The 25,159-nt window shown below is 40.3% G+C and overlaps 1 protein-coding gene across 1 annotated transcript in view; it reads right to left on the bottom strand.

The window, feature by feature from the left end:
* PLCH1 (phospholipase C eta 1) overlaps positions 1 to 25,159 on the bottom strand; it is a 451,824-nt gene that overhangs the window by 46,920 nt on the left and 379,745 nt on the right. The window contains exons 12-16 of the mRNA XM_069727462.1: positions 24,692 to 24,853; positions 19,641 to 19,706; positions 14,929 to 15,011; positions 10,235 to 10,315; positions 5,235 to 5,332 (exon numbers count right to left, since the gene is read on the bottom strand). Of these exons, the coding sequence (XP_069583563.1) occupies positions 5,235 to 5,332; positions 10,235 to 10,315; positions 14,929 to 15,011; positions 19,641 to 19,706; positions 24,692 to 24,853 (490 nt within the window). The remainder of the gene's footprint in view (positions 1 to 5,234; positions 5,333 to 10,234; positions 10,316 to 14,928; positions 15,012 to 19,640; positions 19,707 to 24,691; positions 24,854 to 25,159) is intronic.

The following is a 25,159-nucleotide window of genomic DNA, read 5'->3' as shown; positions in this document are numbered from 1 at the left end:
GTTTTTTTGGTTTTCTTATATTATATGATGGTGGAGCATTTAAATTGATTGCCCTCCCTGTAAGTTTAAAGTTCCTTGGGGGGTCTAGTTTCCAAAATGGGTCACTTGTGGGGGGTTACTACTGTTTAGGTACATCAGGGGCTCTTCAATCGCAACATAACGCCCACAGACCATTCTATCAAAGTCTGCATTCCAAAACGGCGCTCATTCCCTTCCGAGCTCTGCCGTGCGCCCAAACAGTGGTTTACCCCCACATATGGCACATCAGCGTACTCGGGATAAATTGGACAACAACTATTGCAGTCCAATTTCTCCTGTTACCCTTGTGAAAATAAAAACTTGGGGGCTACAATATCTTTTTTGTGGAAAAAAAAATATTTTTAATTTTCACGACTCTGCATTCTAAACTTCTGTGAAGCACTTGGGCATTCAAAGTTCTCACCACACATCTAGATAAGTTCCTTAAGGGGTCTAGTTTCCAAAATGGGGTCACTTGTGGGGGATTTCTACTGTTTAGGCACATCAGGGGCTCTCCAAACGCGACATGGTGCCCGATCTCAATTCCAGACAATTCTACATTGAAAAAGTAAAACGGCACTCCTTCTCTTCCAAGCTCTGCGGTGCGCCCAAACAGTGGTATACCCCCACATATTGGGTATCAACGTACTCAGGAGAAATCGCACAACAACTTTTGTGGTCTAATTTCTCCTGTTACCCTTGTGAAAATAAAAATTTGGGGGCAAAAAGATCATTTTTGTAGAAAAAATGCGATTTTTTTTTTCACGGCTCTACGTTCTAAATGTCTGTGAAGCACATGGGGGTTCAAAGTGCTCACCACACATCTAGATAAGTTCCTTAAGGGGTCTAGTTTCCAAAATGGGGTCACTTGTGGGGGGTTTCCACTGTTTAGGCACACCAGGGGCTCTGCAAACGCAACATGGCGTCCAATCTCAATTCCAGACAATTCTACATTGAAAAAGTAAAACGGCGCTCCTTCACTTCCAAGCTCTGCGGTGTGCCCAAACAGTGGTTTACCCTCACATATGGGGTATCGACGTATTCAGGAGAAATCGCACAACAACTTTTGTGGTGTAATTTCTCCTGTTACCCTTGTGAAAATAAGAATTTGTGGGCGAAAATATCATTTTTGTGTAAACAAAAGCGATTTTTTATTTTCACGGCTCTACGTTATAAACTTCCGTGAAGCACTTGGGGGTTCAAAGTGCTCACCAGACATCTAGATAAGTTCCTTAAGGGGTCTATTTTCCAAAATGGTGTCACTTGTGGGGGGTTTCCACTGTTTAGGCACATCAGGGGCTCTCTAAACGTGACATGGCGTCCGATCTCAATTCCAGCCAATTCTGCATTGAAAAAATCAAACGGCGCTCCTTCACTTCCAAGTTCTGCGGTGCGCACAAAAAGTGGTTTACCCCGACATATGGGGTATTGGCGTATTCAGGAGAAATTGCATAACAAAATTTATTGTTACATTTCTGTTTTTACACATGTGAAAATAAAAAAAAATGGTTCTGAATTAAAATGTTTGCAAAAAAAAGTTAAATGTTCATTTTTTCCTTCCACATTGTTTCAGTTCCTGTGACGCACGTAAAGGGTTAATAAACTTCTTCAATGTGGTTTTGAGAACCTTGAGGGGTGTAGGTTTTAGAATGGTGTCACACTTCATTATTTTCTATCATATAGACCCCTCAAAATGACTTCAAATTTGATGTGGTCCCTAAAAAAAAATGGTGTTGTAGAAATGAGAAATTGCTGGTCAACTTTTAACCCTTATAACTCCCTAACAAAAAAAAAATTTGTTTACAAAATTGTGCTGATGTAAAGTAGACATGTGGGAAATGTTATTTATTGACTATTTTTCGTGAAATATCTCTCTGACTTAAGGGCATAAAAATACAAAGTTTGAAAATTGCAAAATTTTAAAATTTTTTGCCATATTTCCGTTTTTTTCATAAATAATCGCAAGTAATATCGAAGAAATGTTACCACTAACATGAAGTGCAATATGTCACAAAAAACAATCTCAGAATCAGCGGGATCCGTTGAAGCGTTCCAGCGTTATAACCTCATAAAGTGACAGTGGTCAGAATTGCAAAAATTGGCTCGGTCATTAAGTACCAAATTGGCTCTGTCACTAAGGGGTTAATACTCTAGAATATACTACATCACACATGATAGTGTAACACTTCAGCTGGTCTAGAGGGGTTTAGCTTTTCATCATGGGGGTCTGCTGCATCATGCAAAGTAAATTAGTTTTGTGACTAGGTATTGGTAACTACAGTTTGTTTTATTATTATTTATGTCCTTTTGCAGTGATTTGCAAAAGAAATGTATTATTGTATGATACAACATCCAAAAGAAAAACTTACAGTAGTAGATTTTGCCCCCGCTTCAGGATTGACTTTGCCCCTGATTTTCTTCTAGTTTGGTGTGTTTTGCGCCTTATTTTTTTTTTTTTAAATTTCCGTTTCCACCCAAATCATTACTCCTTATTTGAAGTCTCTCTTATATGTGCTCACCCGTTATTTTTTCACTGCTTTGTGATCGGAGTTTAGCGATTCCAGATTTTCTCTCCTGATCAATTGTGACTTTTTAAAAAGTCGTAAAATTTAGTGGCACTTCACTCCAGTCTTTATCCCTCAGTTGTATTTTTGGGTACGCTGGTATTTTGGTGTGATTTATTGTGCCCTTTTGGAACACGTGTAACTTTTAGAGCCAAAAACAGTTCAGGACAGAATTTTTTTTATTTTTTACGTAACACCAAATTCATTAATTGTTTGCACTATTTTGAAGAATTTGGTGCCAAAAACTCTTGATAGTCAATCACTTATGTCCCCATTGATAAGCCAGCTCTTCCCTCTCCTAGTGTATCCTCACCCACCCCCTGCAGACTGTGAGCCCTCGCGGGCAGGGTCCTCCCTCCTTATGTACTCGTGTGCCTTGTTATCTGCTCATGTTTAATGTATTTGTCTATATTTGCCCCATATTCACATGTAAAGCGCCATGGAATAAATGGCGCTATAAAAATGTATAATAATAATAATAATAATTGATGGCAGATTAAAGACATTTGCCTTCTCTCCTATGATCCACAGACTTTAATAATTAAGGCACTGGTCAATTGGACATTTATACAAAAATTTAGATTGATTAATAATTATGGTCTGATTGAAAGGAAACCGGTCAGAAATGTCTACAAGTACCCTAATTATGAACAGTCGTGACGTTATACTGACTACATCACTCTGGTTAAAGCAATTTGCTTTAGATTCTAAAAGCGTCATTGTTCCACACCTTGCCCATTGCATTACAGTGCCTTGAAAAAGTATTCACACCCCGTGAACTTTTTTTTACACAACACCGTAGGTTAAGAGGGTAAATAATTTATGACAAACATGGCCCTTCCAATGGGTTTTCCGGTTTCAGAAAACCAGTCTCTATATGCACCTGATTTACAAAAAAAAACAAACACACAAAAAACTGTGGGACACTCATCATCCTCGAGTCCAGGCCTTTATTATTATTATTCTTATTATTATTTATGTCACGATTCACACCGTGACCGTCACCCCTACATCACGGATCGGGGTGACTTTAGGCCAACAGACGGCTATCACATGTGCATTATCTTAGTTATCCCTCCACTGCTAACAATGTGATGAAAAAAACACACAAGGCTACTGACCTCTTAGTTTATATCTTCAATATACCATGAACTGCAGGGATTTATGTATATCCCGCTTTACCGTTCTGCTTGAACTAGCAGCTCTCTGGCGCCCCCTTACCCTCAGGTCAGACTAGGTACTGCACCTAGGGTAATTAGTCACCAGAAAGGCTGCCTGCTATGTACTGGCTATTAACTACTCCTACTACTACTACGCCCTGAGTCTCTGCTGTAGCCCATTGTTTGCAGTGCCGATGTGGCGTTGAGAGCACTGCAGCCAATCAGCAGCCCTGAATCTTTCGTGCCTCCTACTCAGACAGAGGGGCTGAGCTCGGTTATTGGCTGCAGCGCTGCCGACAGACATTGGGAGCTGGACTCCGGGAAAGTGAGTAAAGCACAGCTTATTTTTACTAAATAAACTGCACCAGGACACAGGATTTTTTCTAAAACTGGAAAACACCATTAATGATTACAGCATTTTTGCACAACATTTCATTAGCAATATAGGAAAGGATTGAAACTCTATACATATATTTTTCACTGCAACTGGGTGTCAAAAGCAGACCAATTTAGAGATTAAACAGAACAACTAAGAAAAGGAGCTAAGTGTATATATAAATAGTATTACATTGGAAAGGGAGATGCAATTCTACCTGCTCCTCACTTGTACAAAGAAACAGCTGATACAATAAGTAAGTGATAAATGCCCAAATAGAGATTTCAAGTAATAAAATAATGGTTTGGACTATTTTACACCAGGCCTACTGGCAAAACATGAAGAAAAATCATGATAACATTTCCAGAACCTCTGCCATCCGAATCCATTGCTATTTTGCAGACAATGTTGAATTCCAATTTGTTACTTGAGGTGATCAAAAATATCGACATAGCCATCTGCCTTTCCATGAAGGGCCATAGTGGTGCTATAGGATCCTGGTGGAGGAGTTTACCCGCACAAGGTGGGCTTATATTATTTCCCCCAAAACACATGAATCTACAAAAAGCCAGTGCAAAGAAGGAAAGCTGGTCAAGACCAGAGGGGCAAAATGCAAATGAAGAACCACAAAGCTGATTTCTTCACCAAAAGTATCAACGTAATTAGTATTACAGCTATGTCTTTAGTTCACATTACATAATAGTGTCGGCATAAAAAATGGGAAAACTATCAGAAGTCTTTGGAAAAATGGTCAGGAAACCATAGAAAAAATTACAAAAAAAGAAGCTTCAGGAACAATAAATGGCAGCGGTTCCTAAAGAGCATTCTGCTTGAAAAACTTGACATCAGCGTTAAAAGGATTTTGCATGCACAGAAATGTGGACTTTTTTGAGATTTCTAAAGGACTTCAAATGTTGTTTGCGAAAACGGTCATTAAATACAGCAGTAAATCTGACCAGCCTGCCTTTCGGAAATCCAAGTCTATTAGTAATTCCGGTCCAGGACTTTGGGCAGCTTTAGTTCTGCACCTTATAACAAATCAGGCATTGATACTCTACACAATGCACATCTTTCTATGGAAGATGTAACATAAGTAATGTTAAAATGATACCTTACCATCATCCATTATGTCCTGTGCAGATACCGAATTTGTGTACACCACGAGATCAGACAGCGCACGACATAATTTCATAGTCTTCCTCCTTCGGCCCAACCTGCAAGGTTACAGTTGGAAACAATGATTGAGGAGGAATCTAAAATATTAAATCTTTCCTAATTAAGCTTTTATTACCCTTCGTCTCTTCACTCACTAAAAAACATACTGCTCACAGATACGGCAATGTTTAGCTCAGTAGATAAAATATCTTTTCCGAATTACATTTATCATTATTTCAAAACCATCAAAATAAATCCATTTCCTGGAGATACATAGCGCGGGCTTTTATAAATTAGATCAGGAAAAAAGTAAATTCAGATCACAGAGCTAACCATCATAGAAGACAATACTCCCTAATAAAAGTGACAGCCGCTTAATTATTATTATTATTCATTTATATAGTGCCATTAATTCCATGGTGCTGTACATGAGAAAGGGGTTAAATACAGGGTTATAGATATAGTTTACAGTAAACCGGTTTACAGTGACAGACTGGTACAGAGGGGAGAGGACCCTGTCCTTGCGGACTTACATTCTCATGGTATTAAGCTCCACTGTTTCCCAATGACAGCTGCAGTATCCCCATAACAGTGACAGCCATGTGTCCTGGCTCTCACTGTGGACTAGGTCTAGGAAGACAGATTTCACTCTACAATTCATGTTTTGGCCATGGGTCTCCTGACCTGAACTTGACTTTCTAAAAAATCCTTTGCAGGCAGTGACTGGATGAAGTCTGGAAGCCATGGATTTCACTAAAAGTTGGGTGCCCTCCTTTGTAATGCTGCACCAGGCCTTTACTGCAGCAGAATTCAGTTATTGCTTCTTTGTGGGTCTTTTTGCCTTACGTTTTGTCTTAAGCATGTGAAATGCATGTCCGATGGGCTTGAGATCTGGTGATTGACTCGGCCATTGCATAAAATTCTACTTCTATGCCTTAAAAAAAACTCCTTGGTTGCTTTTGAAGTATGTTTTGATCATTGTCCATCTGTATTGTGAAGCCACATACAATCAACATTGCGGCATTTGGTTGAATCTGAGCAGAAAATATTGCCCTGTACACTTCAGAACTCAACTGGCTGCTTCTGTAATGCTGTAGATAAGCCCCCGATGTAACCTGAAAGTGGAGAAAAAGAGGTTAGATTATACTCACCCAGAGGCGGTCCTGCTCCGATGGGTGTCTCAGGTCTGCTCCGGCACCTCCCATCTTCATTCCATGATGTCCTCTTCTGGTCTTCACGCCGCGGCTCCGGCGCAGCCGTACTTTGTCTGCCCTGTTGAGGGCAGAGCAAAGTACTGCAGTGTGCAGGCGCCGGAAAGGTCAGAGAGGCCCGACGCCTGCACACTGCAGTACTTTGCTCTGCCCTCAACAGGGCAGACAAACTATGCCTGCGCCGGAGCCATGGCGTGAAGACCAGAAGAGGGCGTCATGGAATGAAGATGGGAGGCGCTGTTCCGGACCCGAGACACCCATCGGAGCAGGACCACCCCTGGGTAAGTATAATCTAACCTCTTTTTCTCATCTTTCAGGTTACATTGGGGGCTTATCTACAGCATTACAGAATGCTGTACATAAGCCCCTGATGACGGTGAGCTTACCTCACCATCGATTTTGAGGGTGACAGGTTCCCTTTAAAGGAGTCGTTTAAGTTGATTTTCTTCCTCAGGGCACCACAGTGATCCGACATTACTATCTGCAAGTGCTGAAGCGATTGCTTGAGACAGGGAGAAAAAAAACTACCTGAATTTTGGCAATCAAGGGACGGTCTGCTTCATCATGACAAAAGCGCCTGCCCACCCAATGATGAAAATCAACCAGTTTTGGCGAAAAACGGCATGACAACAGTTTCTGACCCCACTTACTCGCCTGACCCTTCCCCCTGTGACGACTTTCTATTCCCAAGAATAAAGGAAACCCAAAAGGGAAATCATTTTCAGGATGAAGAAGAGGTTAAGAAAAAAAAAATCACTGGAGGCACATAAATAACATCATTAATCGCATTAAGCGCATATCATCTAATGGACAGTATTTTGAAGGAGATTAATGTTTTCAAGATGTTATCTTGAATAAAATAAAAATTAAAAGTAATTTGTTGGGTACTTCCTTGTACCGGTATTTCTTTGAAAAATTAAACAATTTTCCATGAAGCTTTCTGGATCAGTTCCTCATAATTCACATGATCTCTGCTTATTGTGAACTTGTAGATTGTGAGCCCTCGCGGGCAGGGTCCTCTCTCCTCCTGTACCAGTTATGACTTGTATTGTTTAAGATTATTCTACTTGTTTTATTATGTATACCCCTCCTCACATGTAAAGCGCCATGGAATAAATGGCGCTATAACAATAAATAATAATAATAATAATAATAATAATAATAATAAGGATCCTTCAAATTGTTTTTTCAGTGATGAAGAATCTTTCAATGTCTAGAGGTGAAGGGTCAATGATCAGTCCGCTAATCACTGAAGCTAATGGTAGCAACAATGCAATAGTTCACCCTATCAGGAAGCTCATTAGATTAGTGAGATAGTAATCCCTCACGGTATGGATACAGGCAGTCTTCTGATGGCCTTCATAGAGCATTCTAGTAAATCCAGAAAATGTACTAACTTATCTGGTCAGCTATAATCTTTTTGCTTATGGATTGCATATTTGTTCAAAAAAGAATAAAATATTCTCCTTCTGCTCATTTATATTCCACAAAGGGTACATGTTTTGCAAAAGTATATATCTTGGTTTAGAAAAAAGTTGTGTAGAAAAGACATCAACAGAATCACTCCCTTCATATTTGAATACACTAAATTATAATAAAATGTATTTTTTACAAAAGCATTAACAGTATGGGGGAGACAAGAATGGAGTGACAAAATGCGTGCCTCCGTGGGCCTGGGTATAACATAACATTTATCTTTTTTTTATCAACTATTTTGTATTTATCCTTCATCCAGATTCTGAAATAAAGCATGCAACAAGACAGTAAGCAGAAAGGACCATTATACTACATATATACAGTGGGGCAAAAAAGTATTTAGTCAGTCAGCAATAGTGCAAGTTCCAACACTTAAAAAGATGAGAGGCGTCTGTAATTTACATCATAGGTAGACCTCAACTATGGGAGACAAACTGAGAAAAAAAAATCCAGAAAATCACATTGTCTGTTTTTTTAACAATTTATTTGCATATTATGGTGGAAAATAAGTATTTGGTCAGAAACAAACAATCAAGATTTCTGGCTCTCACAGACCTGTAACTTCTTCTTTAAGGCTACGTTCACATTAGCGTTATGCTAATGTGCGTCGCTGTTGCGTCGGCGACGCAGCGGCGACGCGCCCCTATGTTTAACATAGGGGACGCGTGCGTTTTTTTGTTAGCGTTTTTCGACATGTGCGTCGTTTTCGACGCTAGCGTCGGACGCACGAAAATGCAACAAGTTTCATTTTTCGTGCGTCCGATTTTCGTCAAAAAACGACGCACGCGTCGCAAAACGCAGCGTTTTTGGTGCGTCGCGCGTTGCGTCGCCGTTGCGTCGCCGACGCACCGGCGCGCAACGCTAATGTGAACGTAGCCTAAGATGTCTCCTCTTTCCTCCACTCATTACCTGTAGTAATGGCACCTGTTTAAACTTGTTATCAGTATAAAAAGACACCTGTGCACACCCTCAAACAGTCTGACTCCAAACTCCACTATGGTGAAGACCAAAGAGCTGTCAAAGGACACCAGAAACAAAATTGTAGCCCTGCACCAGGCTGGGAAGACTGAATCTGCAATAGCCAACCAGCTTGGGGTGAAGAAATCAACAGTGGGAGCAATAATTAGAAAATGGAAGACATACAAGACCACTGATAATCTCCCTCAATCTGGGGCTCCACGCAAAATCCCACCCCGTGGGGACAGAATGATCACAAGAACGGTGAGCAAAAATCCCAGAACCACGCGGGGGGACCTAGTGAATGAACTGCAGAGAGCTGGGACCAATGTAACAAGGCCTACCATAAGTAACACACTACACCACCATGGACTCAGATCCTGCAGTGCCAGACGTGTCCCACTGCTTAAGCCAGTACATGTCCGGGCCCGTCTGAAGTTTGCTAGAGAGAATTTGGATAATCCAGAGGAGTTTTGGGAGAATGTCCTATGGTCTGATGAAACCAAACTGGAACTGTTTGGTAGAAACACAACTTGTCGTGTTTGGAGGAAAAAGAATACTGAGTTGCATCCATCAAACACCATACCTACTGTAAAGCATGGTGGTGGAAACATCATGCTTTGGGGCTGTTTCTCTGCAAAGGGGCCAGGACGACTGATCCGGGTACATGAAAGAATGAATGGGGCCATGTATCGTGAGATTTTGAGGGCAAACCTCCTTCCATCAGCAAGGGCATTGAAGATGAAACGTGGCTGGGTCTTTCAACATGACAATGATCCAAAGCACACCGCCAGGGCAACGAAAGAGTGGCTTCGTAAGAAGCATTTCAAGGTCCTGGAGTGGCCTAGCCAGTCTCCAGATCTCAACCCTATAGAAAACCTTTGGAGGGAGTTGAAAGTCCGTGTTGCCAAGCGAAAAGCCAAAAACATCACTGCTCTAGAGGAGATCTGCATGGAGGAATGGGCCAACATACCAACAACAGTGTGTGGCAACCTTGTGAAGACTTACAGAAAACGTTTGACCTCTGTCATTGCCAACAAAGGATATATTACAAAGTATTGAGATGAAATTTTGTTTCTGACCAAATACTTATTTTCCACCATAATATGCAAATAAATTGTTAAAAAAACAGACAATGTGATTTTCTGGATTTTTTTTTCTCAGTTTGTCTCCCATAGTTGAGGTCTACCTATGATGTAAATTACAGACGCCTCTCATCTTTTTAAGTGGTGGAACTTGCACTATTACTGACTGACTAAATACTTTTTTGCCCCACTGTATTAGCTTTATGTATAATTCCGCAGGACAGTCCCTTACCTGTAATGAGCGTTTTCAAAATCCTCTTCTCCACCAATCCAAGCACAAGTAAGTAAGATGCCATAAGTAGCTTGGCTCCACCTACAGTAAGCAGGAGGTAATGCATTCAATTTGCCTGCCTGCCCCATTCCTTGACAATATTTCTCAACAGCAAAGAAAGAGTTAAGTACAGTATAGCGCTTGCTTTAGAGAGCAGTTTTCAAGGAACAGAGAAAGCAGAGCCGGGCCGGTATAAAATGACTGCTGGACATGCCATTGGGATTTTATGCTCAAAGCCAATGTAGAAGATGCCAGGCAGGTTCAGAGCGATACAGTATAATCAATTCTCATTCTGTACCAGTCAGGAGAGATGAGGAAGATGAATTAGAAGGCTGAGAATGGACGGCATGTATGGAGTTCTCAGCAGGCAATTTATTTTATGTGATTGGTAAAAAAAACCAATACCAATAACGAACATTGGGCTAGTCCGCCATTACTGAGACATGCTTGTAATTGTCCTGAAGACGGAAAATCGGTCTTTGTATAGTAAAGAAAGTCACTGATATTGTGCCTAAACGTACAAAATGGACATAAAGACTCTCAAAACGGCGTTCCATGATCCTACATTTTCAGGAATCAGAAAAATGGTAACAAACAGATAACATAGGGATGAGTTTTATGTGGCCAAGCATGAAGAATGCCGAGAAAAACATAGAAAAAAGCAGCAAGCGTTAGCCTGGACTCAGACAGAGTTAAGCGATGTCCCAGGGCAGAGCATGGATAGACCACCGTCTAAAAGCAACGAGGAAATGCGGAAATCTACTGTACAAAGAGATATCACATGGTGCCTGATGTTTCTGGGTACTAAAAAAGAAAAGAAATGAAGATACTTTAAAGGGGAAAGAGCGGCACCCTTGTTAAATTAAAAAAACATAGGGCCCCATTCACCAAAGCTTTTATGCCTGTACTTGGTGCAAAAAGGTTTGAAAAGTCAAAATTTTGGCATAGCTGGAGGCTGGGCTATAATGTAGTGACTTTTGTCCTTCTGATGCCAATTTTTCTCCAGCTATGACAAAGTGGTTGGAGCTGGGGCATGGTGACCGATACTCATCGGATTCATTATGAGAAGCCTAGGCCACAAATCTTACTCCAGCAGGGACTAGAGTAGGAATTGTGAGAAGGCACACACTCCAATCATAAGCCTCTTCACGAGTCAGGAGCATCTGACCCCAGCACACCACCTCAAGGTCGGCATGATCAATGATGAATCAGGCCCAGTGTGTGGAATGGGAGAATCTGACGGTCATATACATTAAAGGCCGTCATTTTTGTTTGATTGGATCGCTTCTCCTTTACAGAATATGAAATCAGCTATACATGTGAATGGGGCAAATATGCCAGAAACGTGTCACTAGAGAAGCAAAAGCAAGGCTCAGCCGTGAAACCTTGAATCTTGACATTCATGATAATACTAATGTCACCTATTTACATACTGTAGCACGCCAAGCAAACCCTCTCATGGTAATGGGCTTCACTAATGACAGTGGTCTGTTTCAGCAGGATAATGCGCCTGCAGCACTGGAAAATTGCTTCACGAATGGTTTGAGGAACACGACATTAGTTCAAGGTGATGATTTGTCCTTTAATTTCCAAGATCTCAATCAGACAGAGAATCTGGAATGTGCTGGAAAGGCAAAGCTGATCCATGGAGGCTCCACATAGCAAATTAGAAGACTTCAAGGATATCCAAAATGAAAAGACAGATGCAGTCACTGAGCTCAGCGGCTACATGCTGTGTACTGGCATCACCACTTAGCAACACGATCAGGGCACTACTTGTCTGTAATAGTCACATACAGACCGATGGAAAACAACAACCAAGCAGACGCTTAGAGTTTCAGTTTTAATTAATTTTCTAAACGTTAAATAACCCTTTAAAGGGGTTATCTGGGACTATTCTATTCAGCTACTTTGGGCCTAAGCACTACAAGATAGGTAGCTGCTAATTACCTGCCTGCCGCAGATCTCTGCTGGTTCAGAGAGGTCACAGACCGCTCCTGTCAGTGATTCTGCAGCTTTCACGGATGTCACAACAATAGAGCAGCTGCTTCAGTCCCCCTCTGCTCTGTTGACGCGGCGTTACTGCTGATGTCATGCTGATTGACAGCTGGCTCCCCACTGCCTAACTGCGGGAAGCTGGCTATCAATCAGCATGACGTCGGCAGTCACGCCCCATGGACAGAGCAGCCCAGAAGAGGATGAGCTGCTCAGCTGAAGCAGCAGAATCGCTGGTTAGAGCAGTCCACGACCGTTCTGAGCTGGTGCTACATAGAACAGGCAGGTTAGCAACTACCTGCCTGTCAGATCTTAGACCAATAGTAAAAAAATAAAATAGACCCGGAAAACCCCTATGAAGAAGCAGCTTCTTATATCTCAATGCCAGAAATCATACAATGCTTTCAGAGGTCTTGGGGAGTTCATGCCTTGATGGGTCAGAGCTATTTTGATGGTATTGGGAGCCTACACAATATTAGGCAGGTGGATGTGATTTATGGTGATCAGTGGTTTATGTATAACATGCTGAGACTAATTTACCTGCTATTAATCCTTCCTATGGGCCGCAAATGCCAATAGCTGAATGTAACCTGTACGTAGATCAGTGAAAGACAAGGAAAAGACAGATACAAAGAGACATATTGGACAAGATGGAGGGGTTGGCTGCCAAGCGGTGACTATTTCGTATCAATACCTGTGTCTGGATTGGTGGTGACAATCAAATGAATGCTGTATGAATATGTGATGGAGAAAGCCAGGGCACCTACTTACCTCCACATTATTAATATATATTCTTAGCAATGAAACACAAAGAAATGTAATAAGTACAGTACATCTATTTCCCATTTCCCTCTTTCTACAATGTGTATCCCTTCATCCAACAGTGACATCTACAACCTTTACATCCCAATTCTCTTCCTAACCCTACAGATACAGACCCTGGCTGACGATTTACTGACGTAACTTTATATTCTTCCCTATATTCTGGACAAAATTACTAAACGAGCAATTTGACGTTTTGCAAGGCTATCACTTCTAGTGTTCGAGTTCATCAGTTTGCAGTATGTAATGTATGAACACTGCTCCACTATATGTTGGTGCGATTTACATATAATTTTTTACTATTTACTGCTATTATTCAACTACAGAATTAGATACTTTACAAATAATGTAAAAGGTCATTTAAGCCAAAATAAAATAACACATAAACGTAGCCAAATATTAACTCTGGTAAATAGCCAGATGGGGCTACCAACACTCCCACAAACACTCGTCTCCAGATTATCGGTCAATCTAAATTGGCCCTAAGAAATTAACAAGAGGTGATATGAAATTATAGCCAATTATGACTTTAATACAATTGTACATCATAACCCATTCTCCAAGAAACCAAGGCACCGGGTATCCTCCATCCACAAAAATATTTTTATTGACACCACTGTACACACAGGAAAGTTAAACACTTAATCCCAGTCATGTATACCCTGAGGAAGCAGGGCGAAACGTGTGCGGGGCTTGGGACTGTTCAGGTGAATCTTTCCTATAGGTATGTAACTACTAACCATAATTTTCACATCTTTTGTTATGGCTTTATTATATGATTCTGTTGTAATGTTACTCCATATGTTGTTGCGTGGCAAATACATGGACACTTTATAATAATAGGCTGGAATGCACATTGGATACTATTGGCCTATTATTATCTGAATTACTGGATATTATTTATTGTTCTATGTATTACAGCTGTTAACTAAATTCAGTTTGGACTTTGTGTTTTTTGTATTTTGTACATTTATATTGATGTCAATCTTTATATTTATTTTACATAGTTTCCTCACTATGAAGTCCAGCCGTATGTCCCAATATATTACACTTAGCCTGACATGTTTGTGTCTTGAGGTTACCTTGCCTTTTAATTATGTTTGATTTTTAATATATCAGAATAAATAAATGTTTTACACTACTTGGTGTATCATTACACCAGTTTAATCATTTTGGGTCACCTCCAATGGATGAAGTGTCGTTGTTTAATTGATCCCCACCATTTGTTAATGGATCTATAAAAGGACTGCAGTTCAACATACACAGGAAAATTAGCAATGTTTCGGCCACGAAGGGCCTTTGTCAACATTTCTTGGCTTGACAAAGTCTCTGGGTGGCCGAACCGTTTCATACTTTCCTGTGTATACACTGGTGTCAATAAAAAATATTTTTGTGGAAGGAGGATACCCGATGCCTTGGATTCTTGGAGTATGTGCAATTTTTACTTCCTAGTGGAGGGGCTGCATCAAGTCTGCACGGGACACGGAGTGGTGCACGGACACACCTCATTTTGATGGAGATCATAGCCCAAACGACTGCATAAGGCTCCTGACTATTTTATCTGATCAAATATATTTTTCTGCAAAGAACAGACTTATGATATCCAAATATGCTCTTTGCTGACATAGTAGCTCAACTATGGAAAATAACAGTAGGATCTTAACAATTACTCATTATATGAGGCATTGTGCTTCTACACAACACTGTAGAACGTCTAAGGTCAACAGTCTTGATAACGGCTAATGAGAAGCATACATTATTAAATACAAGTGCGCCCAAAGCTAACACATGGTCACAGTGATGGAAAGGACTCTGGAGCTACTGCTACGAGATCTGACCTGTTCATCTGCCCCGATTCCCTTGGTGAAGAATCTTCATCTTCATCTGTACTGCAAGATTTTGATCTGGATTTTGAAGCTCTCTGCAGGACAAAAGAATGAATACATCTTCACTTTCTAGGTGCACGACGCTTCTCTGATATAATGGAGTAGAAACCATCTTGTGGGGTGGAAATATGTATCACAAATTCAATGCAACATATAACAACAAAGTGATTTTGTCAATAATTCCTATACTGTATGTCAAAATGTTTTTCAGAGAAGATATAGGAATTTTATTCAAGGGTCACTGAAGATTTGGTTAAGAGGTGAAGAATAAATAGATCCAATCAAGGCAGGTTCTTTGTGTTGCTCTTGGGTGCCCATATACGCTACATCAAAGTTGCCGAAAGTGGTCAAAGCGGATAATAATGAGCAACTGAAGGCTGGATGGATCAAACGTTCATTTTGTCCATATAATGTTCAGAATCTTTTATAACACTGCTTGGGCTAAATTAGGGGCGGACAGATCATTTGTGCAACCTGTGCAGCCGCACAGGGACCTAGGGGACCTCTGCCACCTCGAAAGCAGGAAGAATTGTGCATTATGATAAGTTATAGAACTAGAAAGGGCCCATATTCTGCTCTCACACATGGGCCCCTCTTCTGTATGTGTCCGCTCCTGTGCTGTCTGATGTATACAGGACAGATCGTTGTCTGATTAAATCTGTAGTGTGTATGAGGCCATCGCTGAACGAACGATCATTCAACCGACTATAGTTTATTCATCGGCAATTTCATGTAATCTAAGGCCAGATGTATAAATGTAAATTGTACAATATGAGGAACTGGATAAATGTAGATAAAATGTAAAAGTCGTCACCATAATTCTGCCTTTACTGACTATCTATTCCATTTATTCAATTGATGGTAAGTTAGATTAAAATGAATCAAATATATTTATATATACTGAATATATTAAATATTAAATGCAAAAAGAGAACTGCAGGTAAAGAAAATGTATAAACATTATGCTTCAGAATTTTTTTTTCTCTAGATCCAATTCTATATGATGGATCTACACCAATGCTCTATGACATATACAGGTCCTTCTAAAAAAATTAGCATATAGTGTTAAATTTCATTATTTACCGTAATGTAATGATTACAATTAAACTTTCATATATTATAGATTCATTATCCACCAACTGAAATTTGTCAGGTCTTTTATTGTTTTAATACTGATGATTTTGGCATACAACTCCTGATAACCCAAAAAACCTGTCTCAATAAATTAGCATATTTCACCCATCCAATCAAATAAAAGTGTTTTTTAATAACAAACAAAAAAACCATCAAATAATAATGTTCAGTTATGCACTCAATACTTGGTCGGGAATCCTTTGGCAGAAATGACTGCTTCAATGCGGCGTGGCATGGAGGCAATCAGCCTGTGACACTGCTGAGATGTTATGGAGGCCCAGGATGCTTCAATAGCGGCCTTAAGCTCATCCAGAGTGTTGGGTCTTGCGTCTCTCAACTTTCTCTTCACAATATCCCACAGATTCTCTATGGGGTTCAGGTCAGGAGAGTAGGCAGGCCAATTGAGCACAGTAATACCATGGTCAGTAAACCATTTACCTGTGGTTTTGGCACTGTGAGCAGGTGCCAGGTCGTGCTGAAAAATGAAATCTTCATCTCCATAAAGCATTTCAGCCGATGGAAGCATGAAGTGCTCCAAAATCTCCTGATAGCTAGCTGCATTGACCCTGCCCTTGATGAAACACAGTGGACCAACACCAGCAGCTGACATGGCACCCCACACCATCACCGACTGTGGGTACTTGACACTGGACTTCAGGCATTTTGGCATTTCCTTCTCCCCAGTCTTCCTCCAGACTCTGGCACCTTGATTTCCGAATAACATGCAAAATTTGCTTTCATCAGAAAAAAGTACTTGGGACCACTTAGCAACAGTCCAGTGCTGCTTCTCTGTAGCCCAGGTCAGGCGCCTCTGCCGCTGTTTATGGTTCAAAAGTGGCTTTACCTGGGGAATGCGGCACCTGTAGCCCATTTCCTGCACACGCCTGTGCACGGTGGCTCTGGATGTTTCCACTTCTCCACAATCTTCCTCAGGGTCCGGTCTCCTCTTCTCGTTGTACAGCGTTTTCTGCCACATTGTTTCCTTCCAACAGACTTACCATTGAGGTGCCTTGATACAGCACTCTGGGAACAGCCTATTTGTTGAGAAATTTCTTTCTGGGTCTTACCCTCTTGCTTGAGGGTGTCAATGATGGCCTTCTTGACATCTGTCGGGTCGCTAGTCTTAAGGTACCTTCACACATAACGATATTGTTAACGATATCGTTGCTATTTGTGACGTAGCAACGATATCGTTAATGAAATCGTTCTGTGTGACAGCGACCAACGATCAGGCCCCTGCTGGGAGATGGTTGGTCGCTGAATAAAGTCCAGAACTTTATTTCGTCGCTGGACTCCCTGGAGACATCGCTGGATCGGCGTGTGTGACACCGATCCAGCGATGTCTTCACTGGTAACCAGGGTAAACATCGGGTAACTAAGCGCAGGGCCGCGCTTAGTAACCCGATGTTTACCCTGGTTACCATGCTAAAAGTAAAAAAAAACAAACAGTACATACTTACCTACAGCTGTCTGTCCTCCAGCGCTGCGCTCTGCACTCCTCCTGTACTGGCTGTGAGCCGGAAAGCAGAGCGGTGACGTCACCGCTCTGCTTTCCGGCTCCCAGACAGTACAGGAGGAGAGCAGAGAAGCAGAGCGCAGCGCTGGAGGACAGACAGCGGTAGGTAAGTATGTACTGTTTGTTTTTTTTTACTTTTAGCATGGTAACCAGGGTAGACATCGGGTTACTAAGCGCGGCCCTGCGCTTAGTTACCCGATGTTTACCCTGGTTACCGGCATCGTTGGTCGCTGGAGAGCGATCTGTGTGACAGCTCTCCAGCGACCAAACAGCGACGCTGCAGCGATCCGGATCGTTGTCGGTATCGCTGCAGCGTCGCTAAATGTGAAGGGGCCTTTACCCATGATGGGGGTTTTGAGTAATGAACCAGGCAGGGAGTTTATAAAAGCCTCAGGTATCTTTTGCATGTGTTTAGAGTTAATTAGTTGATTCAGAAGATTAGGGTAATAGGTCGTTTAGAGAACCTTTTCTTGATATGCTAATTTATTGAGACAGGTTTTTTGGGTTATCAGGAGTTGTATGCCAAAATCATCAGTATTAAAACAATAAAAGACCTGACAAATTTCAGTTGGTGGATAATGAATCTATAATATATGAAAGTTTAATTGTAATCATTACATTATGGTAAATAATTAAATTTAACACTATATGCTAATTTTTTGAGAAGAACCTGTACGTTACATCCCCACTATGAATATTTGGTGAGCTTTTGATGTTGCAAATTAGATAAATCAGCTTACTTGTGAGTTTTTTTTATGGCATTTCTTTAGTCTTTATTGTGTTTTTGAAGCTGCATTTTTTGTCTCTTTTTGGTGTGTCTTGTTTTAAATAAAGCTGTTTAGTTTTTGATACTTCCTGGTTAGGCTTTGGAAAACTTTATTGTTACAAACATGTAACATTACAAGCATTTTTAGCGCACATCCGAAGTGGAAAAGCACTGAAAACATATAGGCGTTTTTCACCTGCAGATTTCATTTAACTAATGCAATTGTATGGGAAAAATCCGCACATAAAACTCGGTGTACCCACAATAGAAACTGACATGTTACGTAATTCAACCATGCACCGCGGGTCAGTTTCTGTTAAGTTATAAAAGTGCGAGACATGAGATTTCCACAGATCCCATCCACACTGCTGGAACTGTAAGCTGCAACGGTTTGCAAGTCAAAACCTCATCAAAATCTCAATATGGAAACTCAACCTAAAATCATGAGATTAAGTAAATGGGGTTCATTATCCCAGGACAAGGTGGGATGTATTAGACAAAGTGAAGAGTCAATTCTTGAGGTTGATTCGTACAGTCACATATTTATTCCTGGAAGCAGAAATATGAGCAAACATTAAAACTGAGCAACTTTGATAGCTAGTTATAAAAGTGCAGGTTTGGGGGCTGTGCCCAGTATGTAGTGATCGGGAGAAGGACAATGAGTGAACCGGTGTTCGGGATATTCGCACCCAAGAGTTAATAACTGGCATGGGTAAAAAGCTCCCTGTTTTGTCCAATCCCAAAAGAGCTGCTGTTGTAAAAATTGCTGAAAAAGTTGATGTTGGCACAAATTAATTTCAATGTTTTAACGTTGGACTTCTTTTGTGTTCCTTTTCGATGGTGTGTCTTTTCGGACCGGCACAAGAGCGTAGTGAACATTCCACCACAATGCTTACTGAGAATCATTCCGTGGTCATTGTAATATTTGTGCTTTTGAAAGATAGCAAAAAATTAACATATGAACCTGCTCGATAATTCTCTAACACTTTCCATTTTAAAAATGTTTAAAAGTAAAATGTTGTGTGCATTTTTATATTAGTAAGAAGCATACAAACACACCAAGGTGATAAATGTAAAGAAACTATCAAGTCAAGTAACAAAGTAAAAGTTCGCATTGACCAATCTTACACTGTGATACAGGTCCTTGTTTCACTCAACTTCGAATACCCTGCACTTCTATAAGAGTTTAATAAATCAATAAAATACAATCACAGTGACCGACATAATATGAGACAGCAGACTCCTTACCTTGTGTTTCCCAATGTTACCCATTGAGGATCTTTTAGATTTACCCCGATCTTTTGGTTCTGAATTCTAAACGAGAAATAAAACATATCATTATTCACACCTCTCTGCTCATACTGATCGAAAGATTTGCACTTTTGTGCACTAGTACCCCACATGCATCTGCGAACTCAACATGTTACAGTTTTAAGTTAAAAGAAAAAATTAAGGTAAAAATTAAAAAAAAAAAAAAAAAAAAAAAATCGAATAAACTTTCTTAAACTAATATTTTTTTACTGTTGCTGAGATCCATTTTCTTAAACGGAATCTGTCATCAGTTCAGCATAACAGGCAGGCCGAAACCCTGATTCCAGCAATGTATCACTTACATTACTGGGTGCTGTAGTTTTGATATAATTATCATTTTATCTGCAGCAGATCTACCAGCTTTCTGAATGCCGCAGATTTTTTTGTATAGGCAGAAAGCTGCCAATCAGTGATGTTTGCGGGGTTATAAAAAGCTCATCCATATGGAGACTATACTACACAACAGCAGATTTACAGCAGATAGAACAGTGATCTTATCAAAACTACCGCAAGCAGCCTGGTAGGTGATACATCACTGGAATCAGGGTCTCTTCCTCTACATTATGCTGCTCTCAGAGTAGGGGGAAACACCTAGTGACAGAGTCCCATTAATGAGAGAAGTGTAGTTTACATCCTTAGGTTAAACTCCTAAAAGCTGTTAGTCCTGGTTCACAGCGGAGGTTGGTACAGTCGTACTTACTCTATGCAGTGAGTTGAACACAGGATCACCAAAACAAATTTATTGTTCGTCCTATGCCGTAATGGCTACAAAGTTTGAAGGTAAATGGTCAGAAGACTTTTCCGCCCAAATCACCATCACTACCTTACGATTTTCCTACTCCGGTCCCCAATGACGTCTTTAGTAGGACAATTCAAAGTCTCATTTAGCTAAAAACAGTTTGGTGCCTCCTCGCATCATATGCAAATTAACCCTTCGCTGTCAGGAGGAGGAGATGATACAGTCTGATCCCGTCAAGTCCCACCCAGCATAGCTTAACTGATGTTCCGGAGGAATGGGCATCAGATTATAATGCCTGTTCCTTGTGCCTAAAAGGTCTCAAAACTATTGCACCGTTTGGCTAATAAAACCTTACATTTGCCATTAGGCAAATGGTGTCATCAGTTTGTGTGCTGTTTGGAATAATAATATAAAAAGTCACCGTGAGTACATCCCAGCCTAGATGTATCCGTGTATAAGTAAGGTGCGAGAACAGATGGGAATATACTCAGCGGTAACGACACGTCTTAGGTTCCTGCACCGGGTGACCCATGCAATCATTAGACTTGACCTGTTACACCTCTATAGTTGCAACGGACAGGTAGTTAAAAATCCTTTTGCTACAGCGGTGAATATGATTAAAATATGAAACGGAAATCGGCTTTCAAGTGAATTCATGGGGAACACTTAGCAAAATGTCACAAACAAGTATAAGAAAGATAACAAAAACAATACAAAATGAATGCAAATAATTTATATGAAGAAAATGTTTATCTCTCATCACCTAATTATTACTAAAGGTGAAATGGAAATAGCGAACATCCAGCTTTGTCAGAGTCCCGTGCTTTGCGCATTTGCTAATTTGCCAATTGCTGTAAAAGCCAAACAGACAAAGTGCAGACAGATGCTGTGGTTATCAAGCCATCTGAATGCTGCCGCAACAAAGCTTCCCCTGGGACAGAGACCAGAGCCAAGAACGCAACTCTGCTTATTTCTGTATACAGATACCGCTACAAAGCCATGTAAATCTCCAGCATTGCCCATATCACCCAACATGGCAGAGACACGAGACGTCTTAAATCGGGATTTAACCCCTTAGTGACCGCCAATACGCCTTTTAACTGACCTGAGATATAAGAGACTAGAATCCCCATACAGGTGACAATCCAGTAGCTGTTTGCTGTCCATTATAGCTGACAACTTGCTGCATCAGCCACGATCAGTGTTTGCACCGTCCAAATCTATTTAACCCCTTAGATGCTGCTGTCAATAGTGACTACATCATTATAAACGGTTAACAGACTGTGGGGGCTTCCTCTTTATCCCAATTGGTGGTCTCAGATCATGATTGTGTGGTCCTGATGTTTGCCATGGCAATTCATGACCAAATAGCGGCCATAGAGTCTGTCGGCTGTAGTAATCTGTTCAGAAGTTAGTGACATTTAGGTGATAAAAATACACATTTTCATTTTTCTCATGCCACTTTGCATTAATTCCTGCAAATCACCCGAAGGGTTAACAAACGACCTGACAGCAGTTTTCAATATATCAGGGGGTGCTGTTTTTAAAATGGTATCACTTGTGGGAATTTCCCTATAAATAGGACCCCCAAATTCACTTCAAACATGGATAGGTCCCTAAAAAAATACATTTTGTAAATTTCCTTGAAAAAAATTCAAATTGTTGCTACATTTTTAATCCTCCTAAAATGCTAACAAAATAAAATAGCATTTTGCAAATGGTGCTGTTGTAAAGCCGACATGTGGGAAATGTTATTTATTAATGTTTTGCTGTGGTATGACTATCGGGATTAAAGGGATAATCATTAAAAGTTTGCAAATTGCTAATTTTTTAACATTTTTTTCATATTTCTGATATTTTTTATAAATAGACATAAAGCATATCAACCTAAATTTACCATTATCATAAAGTATAATGTGTCACGAAAAAACAATCTCAAAATCACTGGGATTTATTGAAGCATTGCAGAGTTATTACCACATAAAGTGACACTGGTCAGATTTCAAAAATTTGGCTCTGTCACTAAGGGGTTAAATGGTTTTTCTTATTCCTTTATTATTTACATATGGAGCTCCATCCATCATGACTCAATCATCTAATTGCTTTGGTACTGCTCTACAGCCACCGGAGGACGCGTTATGTGACCAACGTAGATGGTATCAGATCATACTAACATCTTGGCGTCAGTCTATTATGAGTCACAACCAATATGCTGGATTGGTTTTTATACACCGATACCTTTTATACCTTGATTTATAATATAATTTGTGAGGTTTCTGCAAGAACACCACCTCCAGCTGCATCGCTAACATTCACGTGTGGATTATCCCAAGAAAAGGCCCTGGCATAAAATGCTTAGGGCCTATTCAGAAGTCAGTTTTTCCTGTACATGTGCTATCCGTTTCTCTCATGGACAGCAATCATACCTATGAAAGTCTATGGTGACATGTACAATTTTTTCTTAGGAGCAAGTGGTCTGTGCAAAATCGTAAAGTCATGTCCAATATTGATCAGAGTACTGGATCTAAATTGAAAAAAAAAATACTCTAAGACCTCATTCAGACGTCAGGTTTTTTTTAGACAAGAGAAAAACCTGAGTTGTATCAGATTTTTTACTGATGAGAGAAAAAAAATAAAAAGTTTCCTCGCTTCTATCTACAGTCAGTGAAAAACGGGACAGCAAACAGATGTCATCCCAATGCTGTCTGACATTTTTCACTGATCCAAGGGTTTGCGTTGGTGATTTTGATCCAATACTTGGATGTATCAATACCAGACATGTCTCCGCAATTCTGCATGGACCACTTGGTCCTAGGAGAAATTGTGAACGGTCCCATTGACTGTCATAGGTAAGAGTGCTATCTGTGAAAAACAAGGACTGCACACGTATTTGAAAAGATTTATTGGTAAGCGCTAGTTTATGGAGTGGAAGGCAACTGTATTATTAACATGACATCCCTTGTTAATAACTACAGATGGTAAAATATCTCCTGAAAAGAAGAGCTTAGGCTTCATTCACATGTGGAAATTCCATTAGTCTGTTCCATTTTTCGTTTTCTATCCTAATGAAAGGCCATCAATCTAAAAGTAGTGGACGATCTCTTTGCATATTTAGATTTTGATAGATTAGATAGATCGTCATGGCTGAAAGTGCTGCCACCCTTGAAACTGTCCCTAAATCTCCTGGCGTTTTGGACAACATTAATCTTTTCATCTTCATCTCCCATAGACTTATTTTCAGGGCTGCTTCTGAGTTCCATTGAATAATCTGAGATTTTTCCAAGCGAATATACTGTATTAAAAAAAAATACTGCACTTTGAATTTTCACAGCGGCCAATAAACCTTCTACTAGACTCCTGTTTTCTGATCCTTTGACTATCCACATGGATAAAGGTAGGAATAGATTGGCAACAGTTTATTGCATTCCAGCACTACAGAAACATAGGTTAAAACTTCAAAAATGTATTCCAGGTCATTAAAAATATTATAGTGTGCACCTATATGATAGCATCGCTTCTAAGTTTCAACCCTTCTATTAGGTGTGGAGAGTTAAGCCAGTGCTGACTGGCAGCATGGATCGCGTAGCATAACAGTGTCATGCAATCCCTGGGAGAGCAAGTGCTGACACTGCTGGAACATAGCTGACACTGAATTTGAGAATAAGGGCAGAGACAGACTGCCGTATTTCTCGTGTGAGAATCGCATTGCACTGCACGCACTGGCGCAGCACCTCTCCTGACCTGAGCAAGACAGCATGATGGATTTCTATGCAGCTTTCAACCTCAGATAAGGAGAGCCGACAGCCAGTACAAGGTTTATGATGCGATTCTCGCACGAGTTATACGAGAGTCTGTCTCTGCCCTAAGTGTTATTATATTACAAGAGGGAAACACAGAGATCTGGGGGTCTTCCATGTAGTGGACAACCCTTTTAAGCTTAGCAGTCAAGGTGAAAATTGCAAGATTTCTGATTTTCTTTAACAATAGAAATTATTTAAAAAGTAGGAACACAAAATATCATTGGTTGGGAGGATCATTGGACACCTACATTATGAAGGAGCAGCAAGGGATTTATCAGTTAATAAGGGCTATTTTGATATTTTAGCACATGTACAGAGCCTCATTTTTAAGCTAGATGTTACCTGTGGGCCATCATTTAGACTGTATCGAGAAGAGAATTTCACAGAGCTGGAAAAATTTGTCATTAATTTCATTACATTTTTTTCTGGTAAGATACAACAGTTTTTACCTGTTTTAGATTGACATTTAAGCCCTCGTGAGTTGCCTTTAGTAAAGCTCTCACAGTGAAGCTGTCAGGATCCTCCTTGTCCCTGATCTGAGACTCCTTCAGTAAGGACTCCAGTTTTTTTCTTATGAAGGATTCTACTTGGTGTTCTGTTGTCCCATTGCTCTGCAAAGGATTAACACAAAACCCATTAACAAGTGATTCATTCAATGCTCCAGGCTAATTCATCTACTACGCCAAAAAAACAACAATGAATGCAATTTCTCTATCAAAGCAAATTCTGTGTGTGTTCCATCTAAAGCAACAAACAAACCACTGTAATCTAGCATGCTAAAATGACCAGTGCCACCAAGAAAGTCCTCGTGTTTCACATGGTGTGGTGCTTGGCACCTGAGGGTATAATGCTACACAAGAGGAGAAAGGTCATGGGTCTAGCACCCAGAATCAAAGTCAAGTTTGTACACAAAATTA

Source organism: Ranitomeya imitator, chromosome 5, assembly GCF_032444005.1.
Source record: "Ranitomeya imitator isolate aRanImi1 chromosome 5, aRanImi1.pri, whole genome shotgun sequence".
Taxonomy (NCBI): Eukaryota; Metazoa; Chordata; class Amphibia; order Anura; family Dendrobatidae; genus Ranitomeya; species Ranitomeya imitator.
This window is presented reverse-complemented; position numbering and strand designations above follow the sequence as displayed.